At 35.1% G+C, this 24,327-nt stretch overlaps 3 protein-coding genes across 19 annotated transcripts in view; 1 reads left to right on the top strand and 2 right to left on the bottom strand.

Moving 5' to 3' along the window:
- LOC124946742 (potassium voltage-gated channel protein Shab) overlaps positions 1 to 19,092 on the bottom strand; it is a 44,416-nt gene extending 25,324 nt beyond the window's left edge. The window contains exons 1-3 of one of the 7 annotated variants that reach the window (XM_047487907.1): positions 16,145 to 17,269; positions 9,102 to 10,785; positions 8,144 to 8,175 (exon numbers count right to left, since the gene is read on the bottom strand). In XM_047487907.1, coding sequence (XP_047343863.1) covers positions 8,144 to 8,175; positions 9,102 to 10,391 — 1,322 coding nt within the window. In that variant the 5' untranslated portion in view covers positions 10,392 to 10,785; positions 16,145 to 17,269. Of the gene's footprint in view, positions 1 to 8,143; positions 8,176 to 9,101; positions 10,786 to 16,144; positions 17,273 to 18,954 lie in introns of those variants that run through there. The other 6 variants (XM_047487905.1, XM_047487906.1, XM_047487910.1 and 3 more) reach the window with 6 other exon arrangements.
- Positions 17,667 to 19,683, bottom strand: LOC124946758 (probable tRNA N6-adenosine threonylcarbamoyltransferase). Its single transcript, XM_047487951.1, has 4 exons — positions 18,955 to 19,683; positions 18,393 to 18,834; positions 18,081 to 18,259; positions 17,667 to 17,985 (listed from the first exon to the last, which is right to left on the bottom strand). The coding sequence occupies exons 1-4, from the start codon at positions 19,067 to 19,069 to the stop codon at positions 17,714 to 17,716; spliced, it is 1,008 nt and encodes a 335-aa protein (XP_047343907.1). The 5' UTR covers positions 19,070 to 19,683; the 3' UTR covers positions 17,667 to 17,713.
- LOC124946755 (serine/arginine repetitive matrix protein 1) lies at positions 19,360 to 23,880 on the top strand. Of its 11 annotated transcripts, XM_047487949.1 has the most exons (6): positions 19,360 to 21,136; positions 21,532 to 21,746; positions 21,856 to 22,002; positions 22,105 to 22,610; positions 22,847 to 22,998; positions 23,122 to 23,880. In XM_047487949.1, exons 3-6 carry the CDS (start codon positions 21,858 to 21,860, stop codon positions 23,525 to 23,527), a joined length of 1,209 nt encoding a protein of 402 aa, XP_047343905.1. In that variant the 5' UTR covers positions 19,360 to 21,136; positions 21,532 to 21,746; positions 21,856 to 21,857; the 3' UTR covers positions 23,528 to 23,880. The 11 variants fall into 11 exon arrangements, with proteins under 11 accessions (XP_047343905.1, XP_047343903.1, XP_047343900.1 ...); XM_047487947.1 differs by having other exon boundaries at positions 19,360 to 19,625; positions 21,676 to 21,746; positions 21,856 to 22,610; XM_047487944.1 differs by having other exon boundaries at positions 19,360 to 19,625; positions 21,856 to 22,610.
- Positions 23,881 to 24,327: the final 447 nt, after the last annotated feature.

Raw genomic sequence — 24,327 nt, 5'->3', positions numbered from 1 at the left:
CCTCCTAAGACGTAACAGTCAGAGAGAAAGAAAGAGAGAGAAAGAGAGAGAGAAAGAGAGAGAAAGAGAAAGTGAGAAAGTAAAAAAAAAAAGAAGAGAATAAGAATGAGAATAAGATTACGTATCACAAAGAAAGACAGAGAAAGAGAAAGAGAAAGAGAAGGAGAAAGAGAGAAAAATAGAAATACAGATGAAACGAACGATAAATTCGAGTAGTATAGTACCTATAAAACCAGAAGATTCTCTTCTGACTCTCGAATTTCCTCCAATATTTTAACGATAAATTACAAATATGTGTGATACACAAGCGTAGCTATCAAAAAGAAGATGAAGAAGAAGAAGAAGAAGAAGAAGAAGAAGAAGGACAGAGGAAATGAAAGTTACTTCAAAGTGTTCCAACAAAGTGGAGTGTTCCCTCTTTCCTCCTTTATTCAAAAATACGACGGAAGCCATAACCAAAAATGGTATACACAATAATAAGCTCTTTCGTATTACGAAAAGCGATGTATAACGGTGATTATAAAAGGGCTGTTAAGCTGCAGAGATTAAAAAAATTATATGCTGTATAATATAATCTAGAAAAAATGTTCTTTTTTTCCTTCCGCGCAAAAAAATGGCGAATCGAAGCGAAGCGACAACTATCGGAAGATGATTGAAAATACGAAATATGTGTGTATCTGGCGTTGAATAAAAGGATTTATTAAAGAAGCAAGAGAAATATGCTTGAATTATAGGAGAAATCTTAAGCTGTCCTTTTCATTTTATTCAAAGATATATAAACGCGATAAGGAAAAAAGAAAGGACGATGAAAAAAGAAGAAAAAAAAAGAAAAAACAATACGAAGAATACACTTCTACGAAGAATACAAAACGATGATGAATTTGGTCTATATCGATAAGAGAAGTAATGAGTTGAGATATAACGGTGTACTTATGATGTATACATATATTTTTTTCTTTTCTTTTTTTTTTCTTTCCACATATTTGAGACGTGTAAAAGTGCGAACGATGGGCCAGCATAAAAAAGATCACTAACGGGCTAGGAAAAGATTTGAAGGAAGAACAAATATATATGTGTATGTGTGTATATACATACAAACACACACACATATATTATATATATATATATTGCCTTCGTGTATGTATATATATATATATATATATATATACGCGAAGGCAACGGCAATAATAACGACAACAGCAAAAAAGGACGGACATTTTCATTTCCCATGGATTTGTATGGGTCATTTTTTTTCTTTTCCTTTTTTTTTGTCTTTGTCGTTTTTCGTTTGAGGATGGAAAAGGGGAGGGATGAAGGCGAATTTCTCTATCCGAAATTGCGCAAGAAAGATATCAGGCGCATTTAGAAGGCAAATATTGGACGCTTTAAAGCAGCAGCACCGAGAGGAGTGGCTCGTCGTTTAAAGGCAGTCTGCCCGACGTCGCTCGACTCACAAAAAATATGTTTTGCACGTTGTTCGGCAAGCGTATTGAAGAAACATCATTTATTTATTCCCTTCAAAACCCCGCTCCCTCTGTCTCTATCAATATTATTATCCCACCCCGTACGCCACACGCTAGCTATCTTTATATACATGTTCTTTATTAACTGAATTCCTCCTGGGTATAATAAATCTGGCTTAAAGCACAGTGCGGAATATAAATCCCAACCACCAAAAAATATATCACCCTTGATATCTATGTAATATGTAAATATATATATATAGATATAATTGATCTATTTAATCGCGCTTTTTTTATATATATATAGTCTTCGTCGCGTCGTCGGTGCAATCGCTACAATGCGAAATCAATTCGTAGACATAAGGGTTATAGCAAAAATTATGTTGTTTTTAAAACGCAAAAAAGTAAGAGGCGCTCGTTTCGCAAATTTATAATTACGGATAACCGAGCTAATTCGCCGTCTCGTGGTCGATAAAATCATATCAAATCAAATTTTAATTTATTATTAACATCGTTCAGATTATATTCCAATGATTATTTGTAAAATTTTTAAACGAATACAAAAGTTAGAATTGATTTTGATCTTTGTTAATCGTTAATGATAAACAAGATTTTATTCCTCGAGACGGCGTTTATTGTATCTAACATTCGCAAAGTTTTAATTATTTGTAAATACCGAGCAAATTTGCCGTCTCGTGGTCAATCAAATCGAACTAATTCTGAAGATAGTGTTAAAATCGTTCAAATTAAATTCTATAATTACTTGGAAATATTAATACGAAGAGAGAGAAGGTGAGAAAAAAAGAAAAAAAGAGAAAGAGAGAGTAGATTGTAATAATCGTTTTTAATTCTTAACGATCAACTCGATTTTACTCTTAATGGGACGACTTTGTTCTATAATCTGTATCATTCGTAAATTTGTAATTATATATAATACCGAACAAATTTGTCATCCTATGGTCAATCAAACCAAACTAATTTATATTAATTATTCAATAATTACTTTTTAAATCTATTGTAACACAGAGAGAGAAAGAGAGACAGTTGATTTCAATGATTGTTTCCAATCGTTAATAAATTAACTCGATCTAGATCCTCGAGACGGCGTAATTGTATATTTATATCATTCACAAATTTCAAATTATGACAGCAATCTAATTCGCCGTCTCGTGGTTAATTAAAGAAGAAAAAAGAAGCAAAAAAGAAAGAAAAAAATCCAAGAACACCAATCAAATATTAAATAATCTCTTCAATCATAAAAATTCAATAATAATTTTTAAATCTATCTTAAACATGACAAAAAATAAAGATTTGAATTCAACGATTATTAACTTGATCTATTGTAGATCCCTCGAGACAACGTTATAACTATAATATATCATTTTCAAAACTAATAATAATTAAGTGAATAAAATTTATCGTCTCGTGGTGAATCGAACAAAAAAAGAAAAAGAAAAAAAAAAAACGAAAAAATCATATTAGGGTTACAAAACAATTCTATTAACACCACATCGATTTAAATTCATTCGAACAATCATTTTTAATCGTTTTAACATGAAAGAAATTAATTTTAACGGAGAAAAAAGGGAAAGAGAGAGAGAGAGAGAGAGAAAGAGAGAGTAAATTTCAATCATTGATCATTGATTATTGATCATTGACCATTGATCATTGTCAATCGTTAACGATTAATATGATTAAATTCCTCGAGACGGCTTAATAGTATAATATATATATATATAATGCAATATATTTTCAAGCAAAAACATAAAAAGGTCTTTGTAACGTAAGAATAAAAGGAATCTTGTCCTGCATGCATACAAAATGGGCAAAAGTACTGTTCTCCCTCAATAGAAAGGTAGAAAGAGATAATGAATATATATATATATATATATATATATATATTTTATTTATAGAAAGAGAAAGAGAAAGAAAGAGAGAAAGAGATGAACACAAAGAGGGAGAGGGAAGGGAAAGAGAGAAAGAGAGAGGAAGAACAGTGACCATTTTATTCACATGAAAAGTGATCGTGCTAGTGGTATACGACAGTGTATATAATAAATGTGTATGTGTGTGTATAAATACGTACGGTAAGTATAATTGTTTATAGAAAGCTGTTACACGTGCGCTTTTAGATATACGATGTGCGGTCATATTATATATTAACTGCTAGGAAAAGCAAAGTTTCTAAACGAAATCGTTGAACGTGTTACATTTTTAATTTTCTATTTTTTTCTTTTTTCATTTATTATTATTATTATTATTATTATTATTATTATTATTATTATTATTATTATTATTATTATTATTATTATTATTATTATTATTATTATTATTATCTCCTTTGTTTATTCGTAATTTGTATTTTTTTCTTCATTGTTACAATCGAACCTGATTAATTTCATATGTTATAAAATTAAGGAGTCTTTTGAATATGATATTCTCGCGAAATATTATATTTATTTTTACAAAAGACCCTGTTTCTTTTTTTCTTCTTTCGTGAGATTACTATAATAGTAAAAGTTTAGTTTCTACGATTTCGTTTGAAACCATGAGAAAAGAAATAACGAGGGGATATAAAAGAAAAATAGAGACTTTGATATTAATAAGTAGACAAAAGTAAGTAAGGAAAAGCCAGCGGGCCGCGATCGGTGTGCAAAAAAAGGCGAGATCTTTTCGAGTAAATTCGTAAATCAACGTGGAGGACAGAAAAAGTGCAGAGTGAAGATAAAAACGCAAGCTTTATACTCTGTATTATATATATATTCTCCCCAAGTCGAATAATAAAACGCGTAATAAATGGCTCGAGTCAAGGCTAAGGAACGATCGTTTCTATTGTGTTACTTTGTTTATGTCACACATGAATTTGAACTCGTCAAAAAAAAAAAAAATATATATATATATTTATTTATTTATTAGATCTATATGAATTTCCTTTTTTTTTGTTTTTCTTTTTTTTTCTATTTTTTTTTTTTTCTTTCCACTTTTTTTCTTCATCGAACAGATAGACATGATTTTTTTCGACGAATCAATCGAACATATCTTTTAGTTTATTAATATTATTATTTTTCTTTTCTTCTTTTTCATCAACTAGATCGACAAAATTTGTTGTTTTCGAAACTGATTGTACATTTGCTTTTCTTAATCATTAATTTAAATTCGAATGATTATTAATGAAAACGAATGTTCATTGAGCTCGACTCGAGATCCCTCGATCATGAGCATAAGAAAAGTTATTTGCGTGCTGGATCGACGTAATGAAAAAAAAAAAAAAAAAAAAAAAAAATTTATAATTTCTTTCGGCGAGAAAAAAAAAGAAAAAAAAAAGATTTTACCATCGAAGTAGAGCTATCCTCTAATCCCGTTCTAAGTGCTTTAGTCACGGCGCGAGTAATCTTCTAAACTTCGGTCTTATTAATCGATTTTTTCTTACCGTTTAAAATAAATATACATACGTCACGGATAATCTATACTTTTTCTATAATATTGATAGATCCGTTAAGACGTTCGCGACATTTCACTAATATAAAACTAACAATAAGCATCTTTTTTTCTCTAGACGGAAAAAAAATTTTTTTCTTCTTCGCGTAGATAATTCCTCGGGGTATATATATATATATTAAACATGCAATATTACACGTCTAACGTTCACACGCTATTGTCGGTTCGATTTTATATTTTTTTTTTAATTAATTAATTAATTAACGTCGCTGGTCATTGTTACTTGAACGTTTACCCTTTACGACTTTTTTTTTAAATTAGAAAATTAAAATTCCTATATGGAAAAGGATTAAAACATTTCGTTGTACGGAGAGCAACGGTTCCCTTTTTTTTTTTTTTTTGTAAAAGAGAATCGATGAAAAAGATTGTACGAGACACTAATTTAAATTTCTTTTTTCTTTCTTTCGTTCATTTTTTTTTTTTTTTAATAATACGACATGTCGGAATTCGATTGTGGTTAATTATTTTAAAAAGTTAAAAAAGAGTATCGCGAGATGCGATGGAACGAACAAAACGAGTTATAATCTCACCGGCTTCGTTGGATTCGTGACTGACGTGCCTACGTCGTGTAGAAAAAAGATAGTATTTCGTCGTTGAGTTAGAGCACTTGGAGAGAGTTGATTAAAAAGGAATTGGGTGCTGCCACGTTAGAACCCCGCACAATTTTTGTTAATCAATCTCAGAGCAATAGTGTGTGCAATGTGTATTGTTTGTGGTGTGTACGGCAACAATATTAGATATATATATATATGTTTATATATATATAAACATGACCGTTCATACATATATATGTATATATATGCGTAGTATATAGATACGTATAATATATATATATATATACACACACATACCTATATACATATATATTAGTATAAGGTAAATAGATATATATATATATGCATATATATATAAAAATATATACATATACACAGAGAAAAAGAGACAATTACAACATTCGCGAAAGGGCGCCGCCTGCGTGCTTCGAAGATTCTCTCACATTTTAATTTTTCTCTCTCTTACAATTTGTTTTTCGTTTTTATTAATTTTTTTTTCTTTCTTTTTAGTCTTTTTTTTTTATTTTACTTTCCTTTCTTTTTCGTTTCTCATTTTTATTTTTATTATTATTTATTTGTTTGTTTTATTTTATTTTATTTCATTTTTTATTTGCCTTTCTTTCGTTCATACCAATTTATTATTTTACGTTCCTTTACTGAATTCGACGTTCGTACATACGGGAAAAGAATAGAAAAGAATTTGGTGCTCACTGACATTTTCTACAATAGTAGCCTAAACGTTCGTTCTAAACGATTATCTACTACGTCTACTTGTTACAAAAAAAATAAATAAATAAATAAAAAAATAAAGAAAAAGAAAATTAATAAAAAAAAAAAAATAAATATAACGAGAACATTCCCGTGCGATATAATTATTCGTCTATAGACACGAATTACTGTGAAGTTTTGTGTAAAATTACTACAAAAATTATCGGCGATTTTCTGTCCACATTACATCATACATAATTCGATTTGACTCAATTCGATCGATCGATCGATTAGGAACGTCGGATTCGGCGTATCGGAAACGCTAAGTTTTTTCTTTTTAATATATTTTTCATACATTAATTCTTTGTGGAATAAATGTCCATATTTTTAAAAATACACTCTATTTACATAAATATATATATATATAATAACAACAACAATAATAATAATAATAATAACAACAACAACAATAATAATAATAATAATAATAATAATAATAGTAATATTTTTTGTACCTTCTTTTTCTTTTTTTGGTTTCTTTTTTTTTTTTTGTTTTTTTTTTTCGTTCCAATACCATTCGTTAGATTAATAAATATTAGTTGTCGAATTGAATTCGCTCGTAGCGAAACTATCGTATTTGTGGTAGTTCATAGGGAGCGGTGTCGAGAAAGAATCTACGTGATACCTGGTAATCGCGTATAATGCACTCCCATTATCATCCATAGCACGTTATAGACATAAAACGGCATAGATTTTATATTTTATACTAAAAAGAGCTAGAAAAGCTTAATTATATTATATGAAAAAAGATATATATAGATAGATATACATAAGTATATATATATATATATATATATGTATATGTACATATATATTATATAATTAAATATGTGTCGTCATAACTGCCACCTAGAAATAAAACATACATTACGAAGATCAAGATAATGGAGAAAAACAACATTCGACCTCTTCTACTATATTCAAAATACTTACTCAATTACTATTAATACAATAAATACAATATATACCTATAATAATTAAAAAGAAAAATAATAATAATAATAATAATAATAATAATAATAATAATAATAATAATAATAATAATAATAATAATAATAATAATATTAATAATAATATAGAGAGAGAGAGAGAGAGAGAGAGAGAGAGAGAGAGAGAGAGAGAGAGAGAGAGAGAGAGTGAGAGAAAGAAAGGTGGGATAAGTGAGAAAGTGTTTTATAATGAACAATCACAAAAATTAAAAAAAATATATATATAAAAAAACCGGAAAAATAGGAAGACAATAAGTGGGTTTGAAATATCACAAGCGAGCATAAAATAAAGAAAAAATATATTAAGAATAATAGTAATAATAATAATAATAATAACAACTAAAATGCCAAAAAAAAAGAAAAAAAGAATACAAAAAGTTCATCTAAATTAATAATTTGGTTCGTTGCGTCCTATCGACTGAAATTGACACACGTAACTACGAGCTTCGATCAGTCCTCGACGTTTAAGAAAATATTTCGATGAAAATACGATAAAAAATTTTTTAACGGAGTTTTCAACGTACGTCGAGGTACGATCAGGGTCGATATTGAATAAACTAACCTAAGTGTGATAACGTTCTAATAAATAAATTAAAGGCGGTAAAATGACAACTTGTAACGTTCCAAACGATATACATACGCAAACGCTCGCAAACGTTCTCACTACATTTAATTTATCGTCTATATATATATATATAATATGTATATAAATATATAATAAATTTATATATATATAATATATAATATACATATATGTATATATATATATATATATATATATATATATATATATATATATATAACACAATATATGGTGTGAGCTACGTCGAATATTAATCGATGCTCTCTAATATCGATTTAATCAATATACCTTTGCTTGAATAGTAAATGCTCCGGCGGAAACTGTAAACGTGGAGACAGACCGTAAATGGATTAGTAAATTAAAAAAAAAAATAATAAAAAAAATAAAAAAAATAAAAAGAAAATAATAAAAGAAAATGTTTTTATCTAGGTCACGGTGAATCATCAGTCGTCGTATTTTACGAATAACGGAAACGTCGCGAATCGGTCGATAAATTCGAGAGGAAGAGAAAAAAGAGAAAGAAGAGAAGGAGGAGGAGAAGGAGGAGAAGAAAGAAGAGGAGTTGATCATTATCAACATCATTGGAGGGGAAGAGAGATGAGGGGATAGGAAGAAGGAGAATTAAATTTCTTTGGTTGCCCTTCGACGTTTGCTTGGTTTCATCGATGCCAGAATATCATTGGCGTTGCGGCACGCTTGGCTACCGTTCAAAAATGAAGGTAAATCTCAGCTTCTTCGTATTTTCCCTCCTCCTACATTCTTGGTTAGACCGAGACGCGACGTTTTCTCTTATCGCAATTCTGGTTAGGCACATATCTCGCCGACGAACGAACCGAAACGGTTAGAAAAAGATAGATGTATAGATAGATGGGTAAACTGGATAGACAGAGAGATAGTCAGACACACAGACAGAGAGATAGATAGACAGACAGACAAGCAGACAGACAGATAGATAGATAGATAGATAGATAGATAGATAGATCGATAGATAGATAGATAGATAGATAGATAGATAGATAGATAGATAGATAGATAAATAGATAGATAGATAAATAGATAGACAGATAGATAGATAGATAGATAGAGAGAGAGAAAGAGAGAGAGAGAGAGAAAGAGAGGTAGATAGGTAGATATGTATGTAGGTAGATATCTAGATAGATCGACTAAAAGAGGAGAAGAGAGAAAGAAAATGAGGGAAGGGAAAAAAAGAAGAAAAAATGCTTGGAGAAGCTTTTGAAAGACTCACCCTCGCGGCGATGGAGGTGGTTGGCTTCTCGAGAAGATCCCAGAGCCACTTTTGATACTGCGCGCATTGCCCCTCCCCGAACTCCTCTTCCTCCCTCTGCCTGAGAGACTCGGCCTCTTTGCGCATCTCCTCATGGACGTGCTCCTTTCGTTGGTGATACTTATGCTGACAGCAACTTTCCAAGTAAAGCTCATCGACGCCCCAGTACTCGAGATCGTCGCTGAACGCTAAGACGCACATCTCATCTACGAGATGAAGCTTTCCGGTACGATAAAAATTGAGTATTGAGCTAAATGATTTTGGATGCCGATCGAAGAAGTACTCGTTGTCGATAAGGGAATAGTCGTCGCAGAGTTCGGTGATCGCCTCGTGGGTATTACAATCGCGAAGGCGTCCGAGCCGAGTATGCGGTAACCTCTCGAGGGTACGCCATAATACTTCGTGTTTAACGCCACCGACGTTGATCGAGACCCGTCGATTTAGGGCCTTCGAACGCATTATCATGAAAGGTTCTGGCGGTAGAGATGTCATAGACCTCGAGAAGGCACGCTGCTGCTGCATCTGCAGCGGCAGGGGCGGTGGTAGCGGCGGCACCGACGTTTGTTGTAGCTGGCTCTGATGCTGCTGTTGTTGTTGTTGTTGCTGTTGGTGTTGTTGTAGTATCGAGACTTGTCCCGTTTGAACGAGAGCCCCACCGGCAGTGGCCGGCGGCGTAGTCGGTGGCGGGACCGAGATCGTCGGCGTTGGCCCGCCGACGACCGACGGGACTGCCGACGGAATAGCCGACGGTATAGCCGATGTTAAAGCCGATGGAAGAACCGATGGAAGAGCCGATGGAAGGGCTGACGGAATAGCCGGCGAGAGAGCCGAAGTCACGCTCGTCGGCGCGTATCGAACCTCCTTCGTATAGCCTATACTGCTACTCGTACGTTCGCCAGTCGTGCAACCGGTGCCAGCACCCATAACTACGACGGCTCCGACCGCCGATGGGGCCTGACTTCCGGTGCAGAACCCTCCGCCACCTACCGCCGCGGTAGCTGCGCGGCGTAAACTTGTCGCCGTCGTCGTCGTCATCGTTGTCATTGTCGTCCTCGTACCGACGCCCTCGAACGTGAATCCTTGATCGTTACAAGCAACGCTTGCGATTCCATAGCTTGGTATCGCATACGACGACGACGACGACGACGACAACAACACCATCGGGCCTGATGGGACCACGGCGCTCCCATTGTTACGACGCTCGCTCTCCGCCGCCAGTGCGTCGTTTTCGAATCTCTTGTCGTTTAACATCGGCCGAGTACGTCAACGCTGACAGGCAGATTCGACTACGACGACGACGACGACGAGGACGACGAGGACGACGAGGACGACGATGACGACGACGACAACAACGACAACGACAACGACAACGACGATGATTGAGAAAACTTAACCGACCCCTCTGCTTCTTCTACTCCTACCCCTCCTCCTCCTCCCCCTCCTCCGCCCCTGCCCCTCCACCACCGCCTCTCCCTCGCTATCTCTTCTCCCTCTCGTTCTTTGATTTCTTCTTCTTTTTCTTCTTCCTCTTCCTCCTCTGATTCGTCCTCCTCCTCCGCGACGACGTTACGCCTCGTCCGCTTCATCCGTCCCTCCGTCGATCTTCCACCCTCGACTCCCTCGCTGCGAACCACCCGGTCATCATCTGTAAACCATCGAAGCATCCTCTTACTTAACAATCTTACCATACAACGATCCATTAAAAATACAATAAGTTAATCTAGATCAAATTCGATTTTTCTTTCGCTTCATTCATCCATCCATCCATATCTTCTCTCAGCTTTCGTGCAAGTTTATGTGCGAAATCATCCTAACCATCTCCTTTAAACAACTACCACCCAACCAAAGACCGATCATATCGTATCGCCTCCAGACGTAACGGGGCCAGATTTCAAGAACGATACAATCCCGAGTGTTACTATTTTCGTATGGAGCTCGTTGCAGTTAGTCTTCTTAGGATGAACATATATGTATGTAGATCACTTTCTACGTGGGAGGGAAAGGAAGACAAATAGGGGAGAAAAAGAATATAAACGATTTCGTATAAATTGTTGAAAAAAAGAAAGAAAAAAAAAGTGTACATCATATATCTCACGCTGTCATATATGACTACCTTAGCACTATATTTATACGCTTCTTTGGGGGTTACTAAACTCTGACCTAAATTCCATTGGAAAGCACCTGTCTCGATGATCAAGATAAGATCCCACATGGGTCGATGATATCCACACAGATTGACTATGTATAAAAAAAAAGAACATAAAAAAAAAGAACATAAAAAAAAGTACCTCTAGTCTATTGGGAAATGATCTTTTTTATTGCCAACTTAAGGAAAAAAAATTAAAATTAAAAAAGCTTTTACATAATCTACGTGGCCGAAACGTCGTCGTCATTGTCATCATCGTCATCGCTTTCAAATATCCTAACTCGAAGTTTCCTGTTCTTGGAACGTCGAGAATCTAATGAATCGATTCCGTTCTATTTTCGGAACTTTTATCGGTAGAACATAAACTTCTGTCCGCGCGAGTACTGTAAATAGCACAACGTAACCCCCTTGACCACCAAAATGTAACACTGTTTTGATCAAGAGAACACGTTTTCTCGATTTAAGAATTTCTATTATACCTATTGGTTTTAATGAAATTTTTCAGACTTCCCTTTCTTTTCTTTTCTTTTCTTTCACACGCGAACGAATTTTTTTTCCTTTTTTCACAAAAAATCGCAAATAAAAACTTTTATTCTCGAATCTTGGAATTTCATTAAGGATTCTACAGAAACTTAATAAAATTAGATAGCAGATAATTACCTCAATCGATCGAGCTCTAAAACGAAAGAAAGGAAAAGACGAACTCCTTTCTCTCAAATATCTTCCGTTAAATATGCAACCGTTATTATTTATTTAATTAATCGAACGAATCAACGAATAATACAAATATTTTTGTCTTGTGCGCGCATGCGTGTGTGTATGTATGTATGATATTCAAGTATGAAATACAGTCTTACATATATAAGACTTATTCATATTATCCTTGTTATTTCAAATCGATAGACGTAAAGTTTGACACAATTTTCAATACCATAAAAATTGACAAATATTTCTCAGATAGATATCGAGACTTCTTTTTTTTTGTTCTTCCTTTCCTATTTTCTTGTTTACCTACCTAATGTATTTTGTTTCCAGCCAAAAGGAGGATACAACGAGAATACATGAATATGATATCTAGGTAACTCCCTGTTGACGAGTAAACGAGCCTCTTACGAAGAAAAGACGGAAGAGGGAGAAAGAGAGAGAAAGAGAGAAAAATAGAAAAATAGAAAGAAAGAGAGAAAGAGAGAAAGAGAGTGGGAAGAAGAGAGGGGGAGGGGGAGAGAGAGAGAGAGAGAGGAGTGGAACGAGTGGAAGAAAGGGAGGAAAAGAGAAGGACAGAAGTGAATCGATTTTTTATCCCCTAGTGACCTAGCTAGCCAGCGTGTCGCAAATACACTTGGCGGCACGTACAAAATGCTTCAGGATGCAGAGTCTGCGAGGATGCGCCTAGCATGCATCTTTTCATGTGGGTAACGAGAGTATATGGGGTGAATTGGGATGAGATGGAATGTGGAGAAGGGGCAGGTGATAACACCACCAAACCCATCTTTCCTTCCAAGGATAGTACACTTTCGCCCAGGGACTCTATCCATGATATAATCCAAAAGACATTTCAAGAGATAATACCCGAGAGATCGTGGGGTTTTTAATGAATAACAATCCCACACTACCCCCCGGCACTCATTAACTAACCGGGATGTCTTTAGATCTTTTAGAAGATTTCCTTCGTGTTAAAAAAAAAAAAAAAAGGGAAAAAAAACAAAAAAAAAAGAAAAGGAAAACGCCAGAAATCATACGTCTTTTCTTTTTTCTTTTTTTCTTTTCTTTCCTTTTTTTTTTTTCTTAACCTTAATCTATTTTTCTTCGAAATCTTCTAGAAAAACATATATAATTTTATACGTTTCTATTTATAATATTTGGTTAATATTTTTTATTAATCAATGATCTTATTTTAAGATTTGTATAACAAATATAATTCGTCTATATAGGAATATTTTGGTCGATATAAATAATTAATTGTCATGATCGCGCGTTGGAAGGATTGCATCACTTATATGACGCCATATTAATATTTTTTTTTTATTATTAGTAATACTGATCATTTATTTAACGTACAATTATGAGATCAAACGTTTAAATGATACTGACGCGATAAGTAACAGTCCATTTTTTCTACGATCGTTTTACTTGATATAAACATCATAATCTTCTTGATCGCGATTATTTTGAAATTGGTTTTTTCTCCTTCTTCTTTTTTTACTTTCTTTTTAATTTTAATTATAGCAAATCACATTCGAACATTTCGTTCTTATAAATGTTATCGAACGATCAGTAAATTGTTATAATTGCCATGAAATTTTCTCTATATCTATCCTCTTCCATCTCGAATTTCATTAGTTCAAAATTTAATTGTAATAACCTATTGCTGAGATGATATCTGTTCATGACATATTCCCATTTCTTCCTTCTCTCTCTCTTCCTTTCTCCCTTCTCTTTCTTACTTTTGTTCGAATATATTCAGGTCAGGTATCTCGTATCGATTAGATTCATTATCCCTCCTAATTTATTTTCCCCCATCTATCCCAAACTCTCTTTCTCTCTCTCTCTCGCTCTCTCTCTTTCTTTATTTCTTTCTTTTCCCCTTGACAATCACCTATCCTGTAAACCTCACAATTTGAAAAATATAGGAATATTCAAATTGGATCGATCGATTGGGCCATTTATGTTTGTACATATATACATAAGTATGTGCCGTTTGAAAAATTCACTTAAATGACATCGATTTAAAAGCCCTAATTTACAAGATCGTTTAGTTGTTTCGAGTAGTGTACTCGATAGAAAACGAGATGATTTCAAGTGGCTCGCAAATTACACTGAAAGCAAACAGACTGTCCAACGTAGTTCGCCAAACGATCGTACATGCTTTTAACTTTGGCTCGGAAATCGAATTTATAACTCTTTACACCGGTTCGTTTATCTTCTTCCTCTTTCTCTTTCTCTTTCTCTCCCTCTCTCTCTCTCTCTCTCTCTCTCTCTCTCTCTCTCTCTCTCTCTCTCTCTCTCTTTCTCTCTTATGTATATATCACTTTAAAATGAAAAGAAAGAAATATTACGAAGCTAATCACAAGATACGTAAATTTTCAAAATGGTGGACTACAGTCATGAACAATACCATGCCAAAAAATTAAATTTCATATGTATAATATATGCATGTATATATATAATTATGACAATCGAATTATTGATATATATCACTATGGAATGTAAAGACAAAAATGTTAGAAAGAAAATCACGAAGTAGGTAAATTTTCAAAATGGTGGACTACCACTACGGATAGTACCATACCAAAAAAATTAACCTGCATATGTACTTACATGCAATTATAACAATACGGGAATATATATATATAAGTGTATATATATATATGTATATAAGTGTATATATATATATATATATATATATATATACACTTATATAAATATATATATTTTGGAAATAAAAAGGGAAAGAAAAGTTAAACAATTAACAACGTACGATATAAATAATGAGTTTTACCATCATGGTTGATAACTATGCAAAAAAAACAAAGAGCTAACCTGCGAACTAATGTAGATAATTATTACTGCAATCTTATTAGTAGTTCAAAGCAAAGATATAAAAGTCGTGCGTGGCTAATACAATGTCATCTTTACATGTCGCAACCTACTTTCTTGGCCAGGTAGAATTTTGAGAAAATATAACGTCAGCTCTCTCTCTCTCTCTCTCTCTCTCTTTCTCTCTCTCTTTCTCTCTCTTTCTCTCTCTTTCTGTCGTTTGCATTTAGTAAGCCAAGGCTCGGCCTTTGACAAAGATATAATTTTCGAAACCTATTTCTGACAAAGTGAAGTACTTTCTGTCTCTCCTCATTTAATTTCTTACTTAATTTTTATTATTCTTATATTATCATTTTCGAAAGTATTTTAAACTATTTTAAAAGTTAGTACTCTTTGTTCTTTAAACTACGTTAAACGCCATAGAAATGAGCTTATTTTCTTTCTCTCTCTTTCCCTCTCTCCCTCTTTCTAGGTCCACTTGATTTTTCGAAATCGATATTTTGGCATTATCGATTACTCGAATTTAATATCTAACACTACACTATTCTCTTTTCTCTCTAAATATATTTATATGTATGTACGTATGTATATATATAAGTGTAAAATTGACAAAAAAAGATACATACGAATATCAAAATCTTGATAGATGTAGGATTAGAAAGAAAGACAGAAAGAGAGAGGGGAAAAGAGGTTAAATGAGATAGAACGGACCATTCCAGTGTTCACCGAGCGTTTAATGCTTATTCGCTGAGCCCCCGTAGGGCGAAATCGAGAGGTATAAGATGAATAGATATAGGTAGTATCCGAAACGAAAAGTTCAAATTTGATTGATACAACGTAATCGATAAATTTCTCTCGTTCTATCGTCGAACTCCATTCTCTCTTAAAAATCTTACATTTCTGTTTTCTTTTTTCCGAACTTTCACAAGTGCACGCAAAAAAAAGCAGACAAAAAATATATAACGTGTGCACACACACACACGCATACATATATATATGTATATATATATATATATACATATATAAATATCAAAAAAAACATTTGAGAATCATCCCAGTCGTGTTTTAGCTTCGTGTTTTAGCTTCGTCGTGTTTTAGCTTTGGTTCCGTATGCACGAGAAGGCAGAGCTACAATACGGAAATAGCCGAAAGAAAGAAAGATATAGAGAGAGAGAGAAAGAGAGAGAGAGAGAGAGAAAGAGAGAGAGAGAGAGAGAGATAGAAAGAGAGAGAGAGAGAGAGAGAGAGAGATACAGAGAGAGAGAGAGAGAGAGAGGAGTCGACGTTGTCTTCGTGTACTTAGGAAATTTTTGCGACTCACCTCTTCCCGTTCAAGCATAGCAGTCACCAAGAAAAGAGCGGGACCGGCGCCACGATCAACTGCATTTCGTCGTTTTCGTCTACGACGTATAAAAGATGACGATCGGAGAGGGATATTTCTTTTCGATATAATCTCAATATGATATATATTATTTTGTATAGATATACGTTATGAGAAAAAATTTTCCTCTCGAGGACAATGATGAAAATTTTTTTATAATGATTCCTTTGTGAAATTCAAACGAATCATCTTGTCCGTTCGATGTTTATCTTCTTCCTTGTTCTTTTTCTTTTTCTTCTTCTTCTTCTTCTTTCTCTTCTTCTTCCTCTTCGAATCCTTCGAGAGTCGACTAGCGACGACGAGGACGACGACGCTCGACTGGTGCCTCCTCCTCTGCCACTTGTTTCACAGGCGAGCGCTGCGATCGACGTTCCTCGCGTTTCGTCTATCGATTAAACGCCGCTTAAGATGACCCTTCTTGCCCTCTTTGGCACAAGGACCGCGAAAAGCACTGCGACCAACACCGTAAATGAACGAAATATATATATCTCCTTCCTATATAATCCTTTTCGACCGATAAAAAATCTCTTTTTTAATTTCTTTTCTTTTATTTTTTTCTTCTTTTTTTTTTTTTTTTTTTTTAATTTTTATTTTATCTTCGAATTATCAATGCGCATTTCGCGGTCGCTAAAGATAAATCTCTCTTTGTAAAAATACGTATATGTACATTGGCAAAAGAAAAAGAAATTAAAAGAAAGAAAGAAAGAGAGAGAGAGAGAGAATAAGTGCGTGAAAAAGAAAGAGAAAGAAATAGAGAGAATTTTGTAAATAAAACAGGAAAAAAGTTACGCGCCAAGTAAACCCAACGTAGCACGCTGCTGGTACTGTCGATGTCGATGCTGCTGCTGCTGCTTCTGCTACTATTACTATTACTACATTACCACACTACTCTACTACTACTAATATTATTACAGGCTACCGTCTTCACTACCGGTGGAGGTGGTGATGCTGCTACCGCTATTACTGATGACGGTAGCGATACTGACGTGATGATGGTGATGGTAGTAGTGATGGTGATGGTGGTAGTGGTGGTGATAGTGATGTGGTGGTGCTACTTCAGTTACTATAACTGCTGCCATCTCCTACAGAGACATTACTTGGATAGAAGCCAACTGTGCGCGTGCCTCGAAGATTATCCCAAGCGACAAACTCTGCGTATCTTTCGTTGCTGGTGTCACATTCGCCCACATCCCCATCCCTACCCCCGCCCACTACCCCACATATCCAACGCTACTACCGTTTTTCGATTATTCAATACAGCGCCGACCCGTCGTACTTTTTATTATACTACAAATCACGTATCTAATCTTTCTTCCAATCACGAATCCATAAATCCATGAATCTTCAGAATCAATGAATGAATACTTTTTGTTACTTTTTTCTACTTATTCTAAATAGATCTTTTATTATTATCATACATACTTAATCTAATAAGGAATGATTGACATCATTACAAAGGAACTACCTTCAGAAAATAAAATAATCATATTTTTATTAAAATTCAACATCTTAGGTTCTCCACGTAACGTGTACATCGTCGGTTCTATACCTTTGTATACAGGTCGTCTCGATCCAAGGGGTAGGACCATCATTCTTATATTGTAACAATCCCGCGACAGCGATCATAACGCCATTGTCAATACAAAATCTTTCATCAGTTGCATACAATGTTGCATTTCTTTCCTTACACATGATTGACATCATTTCCTGTAATCTTTCATTACATCCAACACCACCCACGATTAATACCTCGTTTGCTCCCACATGAGCCATCGCTCTTTCTATAATTATTAATGTATTAAATTAGAAAATGATATGAATTATCAAAACTATATAAATTATCTTGATTGACAAACAAACAAAATAATTTATTTACCAGTGATTTCAATCAGCATGGCAAAAACTGTTTCTTGCAAAGAAAAACATAAATCTTCTGGTGTATATTCTTCATTCTTGATCCAATTAGAAAGATGTTCCTCGATATGACTTAAAATACCAGAGAAAGATACATCCATTCCTTTTACTACGTATGGCAATGGAGCCAACTTCTTTCCCCTTTTTACATTCATGAAATTTTATTAAGTTTCCATCGTGTCAGACATATCTAACGATCTTTACAAATATAAAAATCTTTCGTATAACAATCTTTTCGAAAGTAAAGTCAAAAGACTTAATACTTAATACTTACTTTTTTGCAAGCTGTTCAATGTTGTATCCAGGACTTGGATTATTGGAAAGCATCAACAATCTTGCAAAACGATCTAGACAATTGCCAACGGCAATGTCTATTGTTTCTCCAAATATGCGATATTTTTGACGAGAATATGCAATAATTTGTGTATTTCCACCTGACACATATAACACAGTAGGATTTGTACTACCAGTAATTAAACGACCCATTTCGATATGAGCCACACAATGATTGACCGCTACCATCGGTTTGTTGTAAATTTGAGCCATAGTACGAGCCACTAACGCAGCAACTGTCAAAGGACCACCCATTCCTGGTCCTTTCGTATAACATATGACGTCGATCTCTTTCATAGAAACTTTGGCATTGTGCAATGCTTCCTTAAGAACATCAATTATACATTTTCGATGATGCTCCGCAGTTTCACGTGGTAAAAATCCTTATCACGAGAGAGAGAGAGAGAGAGAGAGAGAGAAAGAGAGATAAAAAAAAAATTTCTTGTTCTAATTTAATGAGAAAATTATAAAATAAAAAATAATATATATTAGGTTATGCTTACCTTCGCCCGGTGGTGTGATGTAAGTATTTCGTACATTAGATAAAATCTCATCGTCACGTATAATTCCAATACCTAATTTATTCGCACTACCCTCGAAACCTATAGCTATCACCATATTTAACAAACATTTAATAATAAAATTACGAACGAAAATTATCACCCTTCTACATTAATCATGTATATATCTAGCGGAGTGAATCTTCGACGAATAATAGAAGTTTAAATAGAGATTACCAATGAGAAAGCGTTATTGACTCAACCAATGAGCACGATCGAAGGCTCAGGACAGAGAATATCGTCGTGTCACTGATTGGACGAAAGTTTCCGTTCTTCTTAAAATCGACCAGTTAAAACTCGACGTCGTCACGACTCGTTAAAAATAATATTAGTATCGCATCGAAGGAGGCAAGTAGATGATTACATACGGGTACTCATTTTGCTGAGTTGGGAAAGCAACGTCTTTCCTCGTTCCCTATTGAGATACTACGTCACACGCGGAAGTGATTTTGTGGAGAATTTGTGCCAGAAAATGCAAGTTTTCGAGTTGCCGCGGTGAGAAAAGTGAGTGTCGTCGTTAGCCCGAATGTTCCTTCAAAGTCCGGTGATCGCGGTGATACGGAAATAACGAAGGAAGTAGTCGCGCTCCGGCGAATGGCCGATTGATTTTCAAGGTGATAACCATCAGACGCGAGCGGATGAACGGCTTTGACGCTTCGGTACGAAAAAAAAAAATACCGCAGCCCAAGTGCTGATGCGAGAGTCAGATGAGAGTCCTGTTTCTGTTTCCTTTGAACAAATAAAGGCAAAAGGGAGAGAAAGAGAAGAGAACACGAAAAAAAAATATATATATATATATATATGTATATATAAAAAAAAAACTAAAAACTAAAAACAAAAAAAAATTTTAGTGCAAAATCGGGATATAAAAAGAGAAATCAGAGTGTGCGAAGGTGTGTACTGCCGCCAGTGCGCAAAAAAAAAAAAATAAAAATAAAAAAAAGGAAAGTGGGAAGGAGAAGCGAGAGAAACCGAACTTCGCTCTTGCGTTCGTGAAAATTACGAAAAAAAAAAAAAAAAAGATAATAAAAAAACAAAAAAAAAACAAAAAAAGAGTAAAAAGTAAGGGGTGCTAAGGAGGCAGAAGAGAGAACGCGGTATATATATATATATATACACATATACTCCTCTCTTCGCTTGTCGATGTTCGAGTCGTAGTCTCGAAATCTCTTCTCGAAACCGGTCCGCGGAGATATTCGCGATTGTTGGTTCGTGTTCTCGTTCGTTCGTCGCTCGTTCTTTGGTACATACGTACAATGACCGAAACGGTGTCGCGGTTTAATCGTTCGCAAATTCGCGCGACCTTGACGTATCATCATTCGTCCATTCTTTCCCTTGAGAAAGGAGGGAAGGAACGTGAACGGTTCTTTCGTCGTCATTTCGACGAATTGTCATCGCGGTCGTCGTCGTCGTCGTCGTCGTCGTCGTCGTCGTCGTCGTCGTATGACTCGAGAAACAAGAACGTTTCGTCCAGGCACCGATTAGGCCGGACGATACGCTTATATACTCGTGTATCTTTGACGACGAGCCCGAGGATCGTGCGGTCTCGCTCGCTCGCTTGATTGCGGTTGCGGTTGCGCGCGCGCGCGCCCACGCGGCTATTCGGTACGGAATACCGAACGGCAACATCGCACTGCTCCCGAGGCGGCGCGCACTTTGTGCAAGTTCGACGGTCGTAACAGCGGGCCGACGGTGAGACGACGGCGGAACGGCAATGGCGGCGACAATGGCAATGCATTGTAAACAACAGCAACGACAAGTGCCGACAGATATATGTGTGTGTGTGTGTGTGTGTATGTATATATATACACACATTATATATATATACACATATATGGCTTATTACCAATTTCTTCTTGTCGATACCGCCAAGATGATGCGCTCGCTTCAACGACAATGCATTTCTAGACTTTCTATGTCCACCAACTGTTCATACATACGACTGCTCATACGTCCGTCCGTCCGTCCGTCCGTCTATCTGTCCGTTCGTCTGTTTTTCCGTTCGTGCGATCTAAAAACTCGCTTCTCGAAGCGTTCGAAAGTTCATACACGCGCGCGCAGCGTTATATGGATCGTGGATCGAAGCGTACCACACGATTCTGGACATACGGAGAGAGTGGCGATGGTAAGGCATCGCGTACGGGTGATACGTCCACTAAAAAAAAAAAAGAAAAAAAAAAAAAGATTTATAATAATAATAATAATAATAAATAATAATAGTAATAAAATAAAATAAAAAACCTCGGATATTCTGGATCTCGCGATTCATCATCCTCTTCTTTTTCTTCTGTTTCTTCTTCTTATTCTTCTTCTTCGTCTTCTTCTTCTTATTCTTCTTCTTATTCTTATTCTTATTCTTATTCTTATTCTTATTCTTATTCTTATTCTTATTCTTCATATTTTATCATTGTTAAAACAAGACGAAGCGCAATTGCACTTCACAAAATACACTAACCTTCCTGCTAGTGTTTTGCTCAACGCTAGATGATACCGATTTGCTACGTATATTTTTTCACGTAGGCCAATCAACCGTTTAGGCAGCCCAACGCAAAGAGACGAGCATTGGTTTACTCTCGAGATTCTACGGCAATTAGATCAACGCGCATATTCATTATTGCAGCCGTATTACTGTCATGTTCTGAAATCTAAACTGTGATTTCACAGGAAGGATTGGGATCGTCGTGTTGAATTGTTTTTACATCCTCTATATCTTCCAAAAATATTCATTAATTCAGGTAAAAAGCAATTTTCCATCGGATCCTTCTTACATATTCGTTATTCTCATATCTTCTTCAATCTACAACGAATATTTAATATGAAATATTTTACTCGTATCTCTATCAGTGATGTCACGAGACTATGATAGAAGGAGAGGAGGCAGTGGTAGCAGCTCGAGCAAACTTAGGATGGACACTAGCGTCTCCCAGACTAGACCACATGGTGAAAGTTCGAGCAAACGGAGGGAATTAGATACCGTCATGCGAAAAGCTCGTGAGTCTCAGTCGAGCTATTGGAATAAAAAGCTTTTGGAAGTAGAAGAACGTGATCCGAATAGATGGCGACACAGTGGATATAAAGAACTTTATGTCGGAGGTACATCAAGTGGAGAACCAAGTAGAAGTCATCCTCGTAGTCCAAGAAGTCCTAGACCAAGAAGTCCTCACAGCCCACGACCACGTAGTCCTCGTGCTAGAAGCCCTAGATCACCACGAGAACGTTCTCATACAAGAGGAAGAGCTGCGAGAAGTCCTAGTACAGGGAGTACCTGCTCGGATAGATCATGTTCCGTCTGTTCACCGAAGGAACGTCGTCGTATAGCACCACCATCTCGTTCGCGTTCAAGATCAATCACGCCGGTACGTGCGCGTGCACATCCTAAAGAGGTTGTGCCTTCGAGTTCGCGTGCTCTACCACCTCGAACTAGACCAAGATCACCACCTTTACCACGTCCGCGTACACCACCCCCAGCACCTCAACCTCCACCGAGACATCAGAAGGATTATAAGGCTCTAAAAGAAAAAGAAGCCAAGGTTAGACGCAAGGAAAAACATCATAGCAGATTGCCCGAGGATCCGCGTGTTCCTGATCCTCTACCATTGGTATATTTCCTTACATTTTATCTATTATACATTATCTCATTATTTGCTAATTTGATTCTTCATTAGTAGCATATTATCCATGTAAATCCGAAGCATAGATGCTGCTTTAATTATCTTTTTTTTTTTTTTTTTTTTTTTTTTCAGCTGCCATAAATTCCGTCGCAGTAATACGTTTTTCACGATATATTCTGGATATCATCGATATTACTACATTTTTCATTTTATATATTGTGTAGATGCGCAAACCTGTAAAAGTAGAAAAGACACATTCGAGCCATGGAGCACCGCCGATGATGCGTCAACCACCGGACTCCTCACCTAGTGAAGATAGCGACAGTTCTTCTACAGCATCCCATGTAGGACCGCCGAGAATGACATTATCCGAACGGTATTACTTAAACAATTATTTTGATCGATCATAATTTGAAATGCATAAATACATTCATTGTTCGATTATATAACGTAACCAATCAAAAATCTATGATTCATCAAAGAAATTTTATTTCTGTAGATTTGGTAAAATGGCTCAATGGAGCGTGGATCGTAGAGATATGGAAAATATGCGTATCACTAAAGATGGAGAAAATGCTATGAAAGTTGTAATAGAGGGTGAAGAAAGAATCGCTCGATTGGGTTACGAATCTCCACCTCCTGGACATTATCCTGAATCATTATTGGCTCAAGGACCAAGAGGTTTAGAATGTTGGGACGACGTACGAGTTCGATACGATTATTACAAAGCAAGAGGATATTTACGAGACCTTACTTTAGATGACTACATCAAATGGGAAGAATGGTGGTATAAATACCAGGAATGGTTAGAGGCAGAACGATTTTACGAACAATGGGCCTCTTCTAATCGTTCTTCCGGAGGAGGCCGCAAAAGACGAGGACGACGAAATAACGCCGCTCACTAATAAAAAAGAAGAAAAAAAGAAAAAGTTAATAATAATAATAATAATAATAATAATAATAAAAAGGAATTAAAAAAAATCTATATCATTGCGCTACAGCTTGTTGTTTTCGATTCACACAGAACCTTGTCATAAATATAAATTGTATACACTGTTGTAACATTTATCGCGCTTAGTATACAAACAAGTATACAATGTATACATGTATTTTTCATTATTTACACAGCAGATATAGACATATATTACACAGGCAGGTACAGGCATGTATTACGAATACACGTGATAAAGGCATAACTCTGCTCTGTGAAAGCCTTTCGTTTTAATAATAAAGATAGAAGACGAACTGTCAAAACAAATTTATGCCCATTAACAAAACTATATATAATTTTCTCTCTCTCTCTCTATTTTTTTTAAACATCCCTTTCTTTAATTGATACCAAATAATATTTACGTCATCGAATACAGTTACTTTGGCTCTAGTACGTTTTATATACTTTGTATTTCTGATTGTCTCTATATAAATATGTTACGTATATAAAAATGCACAAATTTAATTTTGCTACCTTTTATACGAGGAGTTTATGGCAAGAGAAGATCTTTAGATGAATTTAATATTCTATTTCTTTCTAACCTAATATATTAAACGTTTTAACAATTAAAATCTAAAAACTTAATTATTTTATAAAAACAATATTAACATGAATTAATGGATCCATTCGATTATAATATTTTAAAAATGGCGCAAAATTTTTTTGACCAATTATTTTCGTTTAGAATAAAGAGTAAAATATACTTAATGTTGG

The sequence above is a fragment of the Vespa velutina genome, chromosome 2, assembly GCF_912470025.1.
Source record: "Vespa velutina chromosome 2, iVesVel2.1, whole genome shotgun sequence".
Taxonomy (NCBI): Eukaryota; Metazoa; Arthropoda; class Insecta; order Hymenoptera; family Vespidae; genus Vespa; species Vespa velutina.
The sequence above is the reverse complement of the archived record's forward strand: the minus strand, read 5'-3'. Positions and strand labels throughout refer to the sequence as shown.

Excerpts from the sequence above, each read along its gene's own strand:
- LOC124946758 (XM_047487951.1), bottom strand. The coding sequence starts at position 19,069 with ATGGTGATAGCTATAGGTTTCGAGGGTAGTGCGAATAAATTAGGTATT. Across the intron at positions 18,260-18,392 it reads ATTGAACAGCTTGCAAAAAA|GGGAAAGAAGTTGGCTCCAT; the intron begins GTAAGTATTAAG and ends GAATGTAAAAAG. Across the intron at positions 17,986-18,080 it reads CATGCTGATTGAAATCACTG|AAAGAGCGATGGCTCATGTG; the intron begins GTAAATAAATTA and ends TAATAATTATAG.
- LOC124946755 (XM_047487947.1), top strand. The coding sequence starts at position 21,858 with ATGTCACGAGACTATGATAGAAGGAGAGGAGGCAGTGGTAGCAGCTCG. Across the intron at positions 22,611-22,846 it reads TTCCTGATCCTCTACCATTG|ATGCGCAAACCTGTAAAAGT; the intron begins GTATATTTCCTT and ends TATATTGTGTAG. Across the intron at positions 22,999-23,121 it reads AGAATGACATTATCCGAACG|ATTTGGTAAAATGGCTCAAT; the intron begins GTATTACTTAAA and ends TTATTTCTGTAG.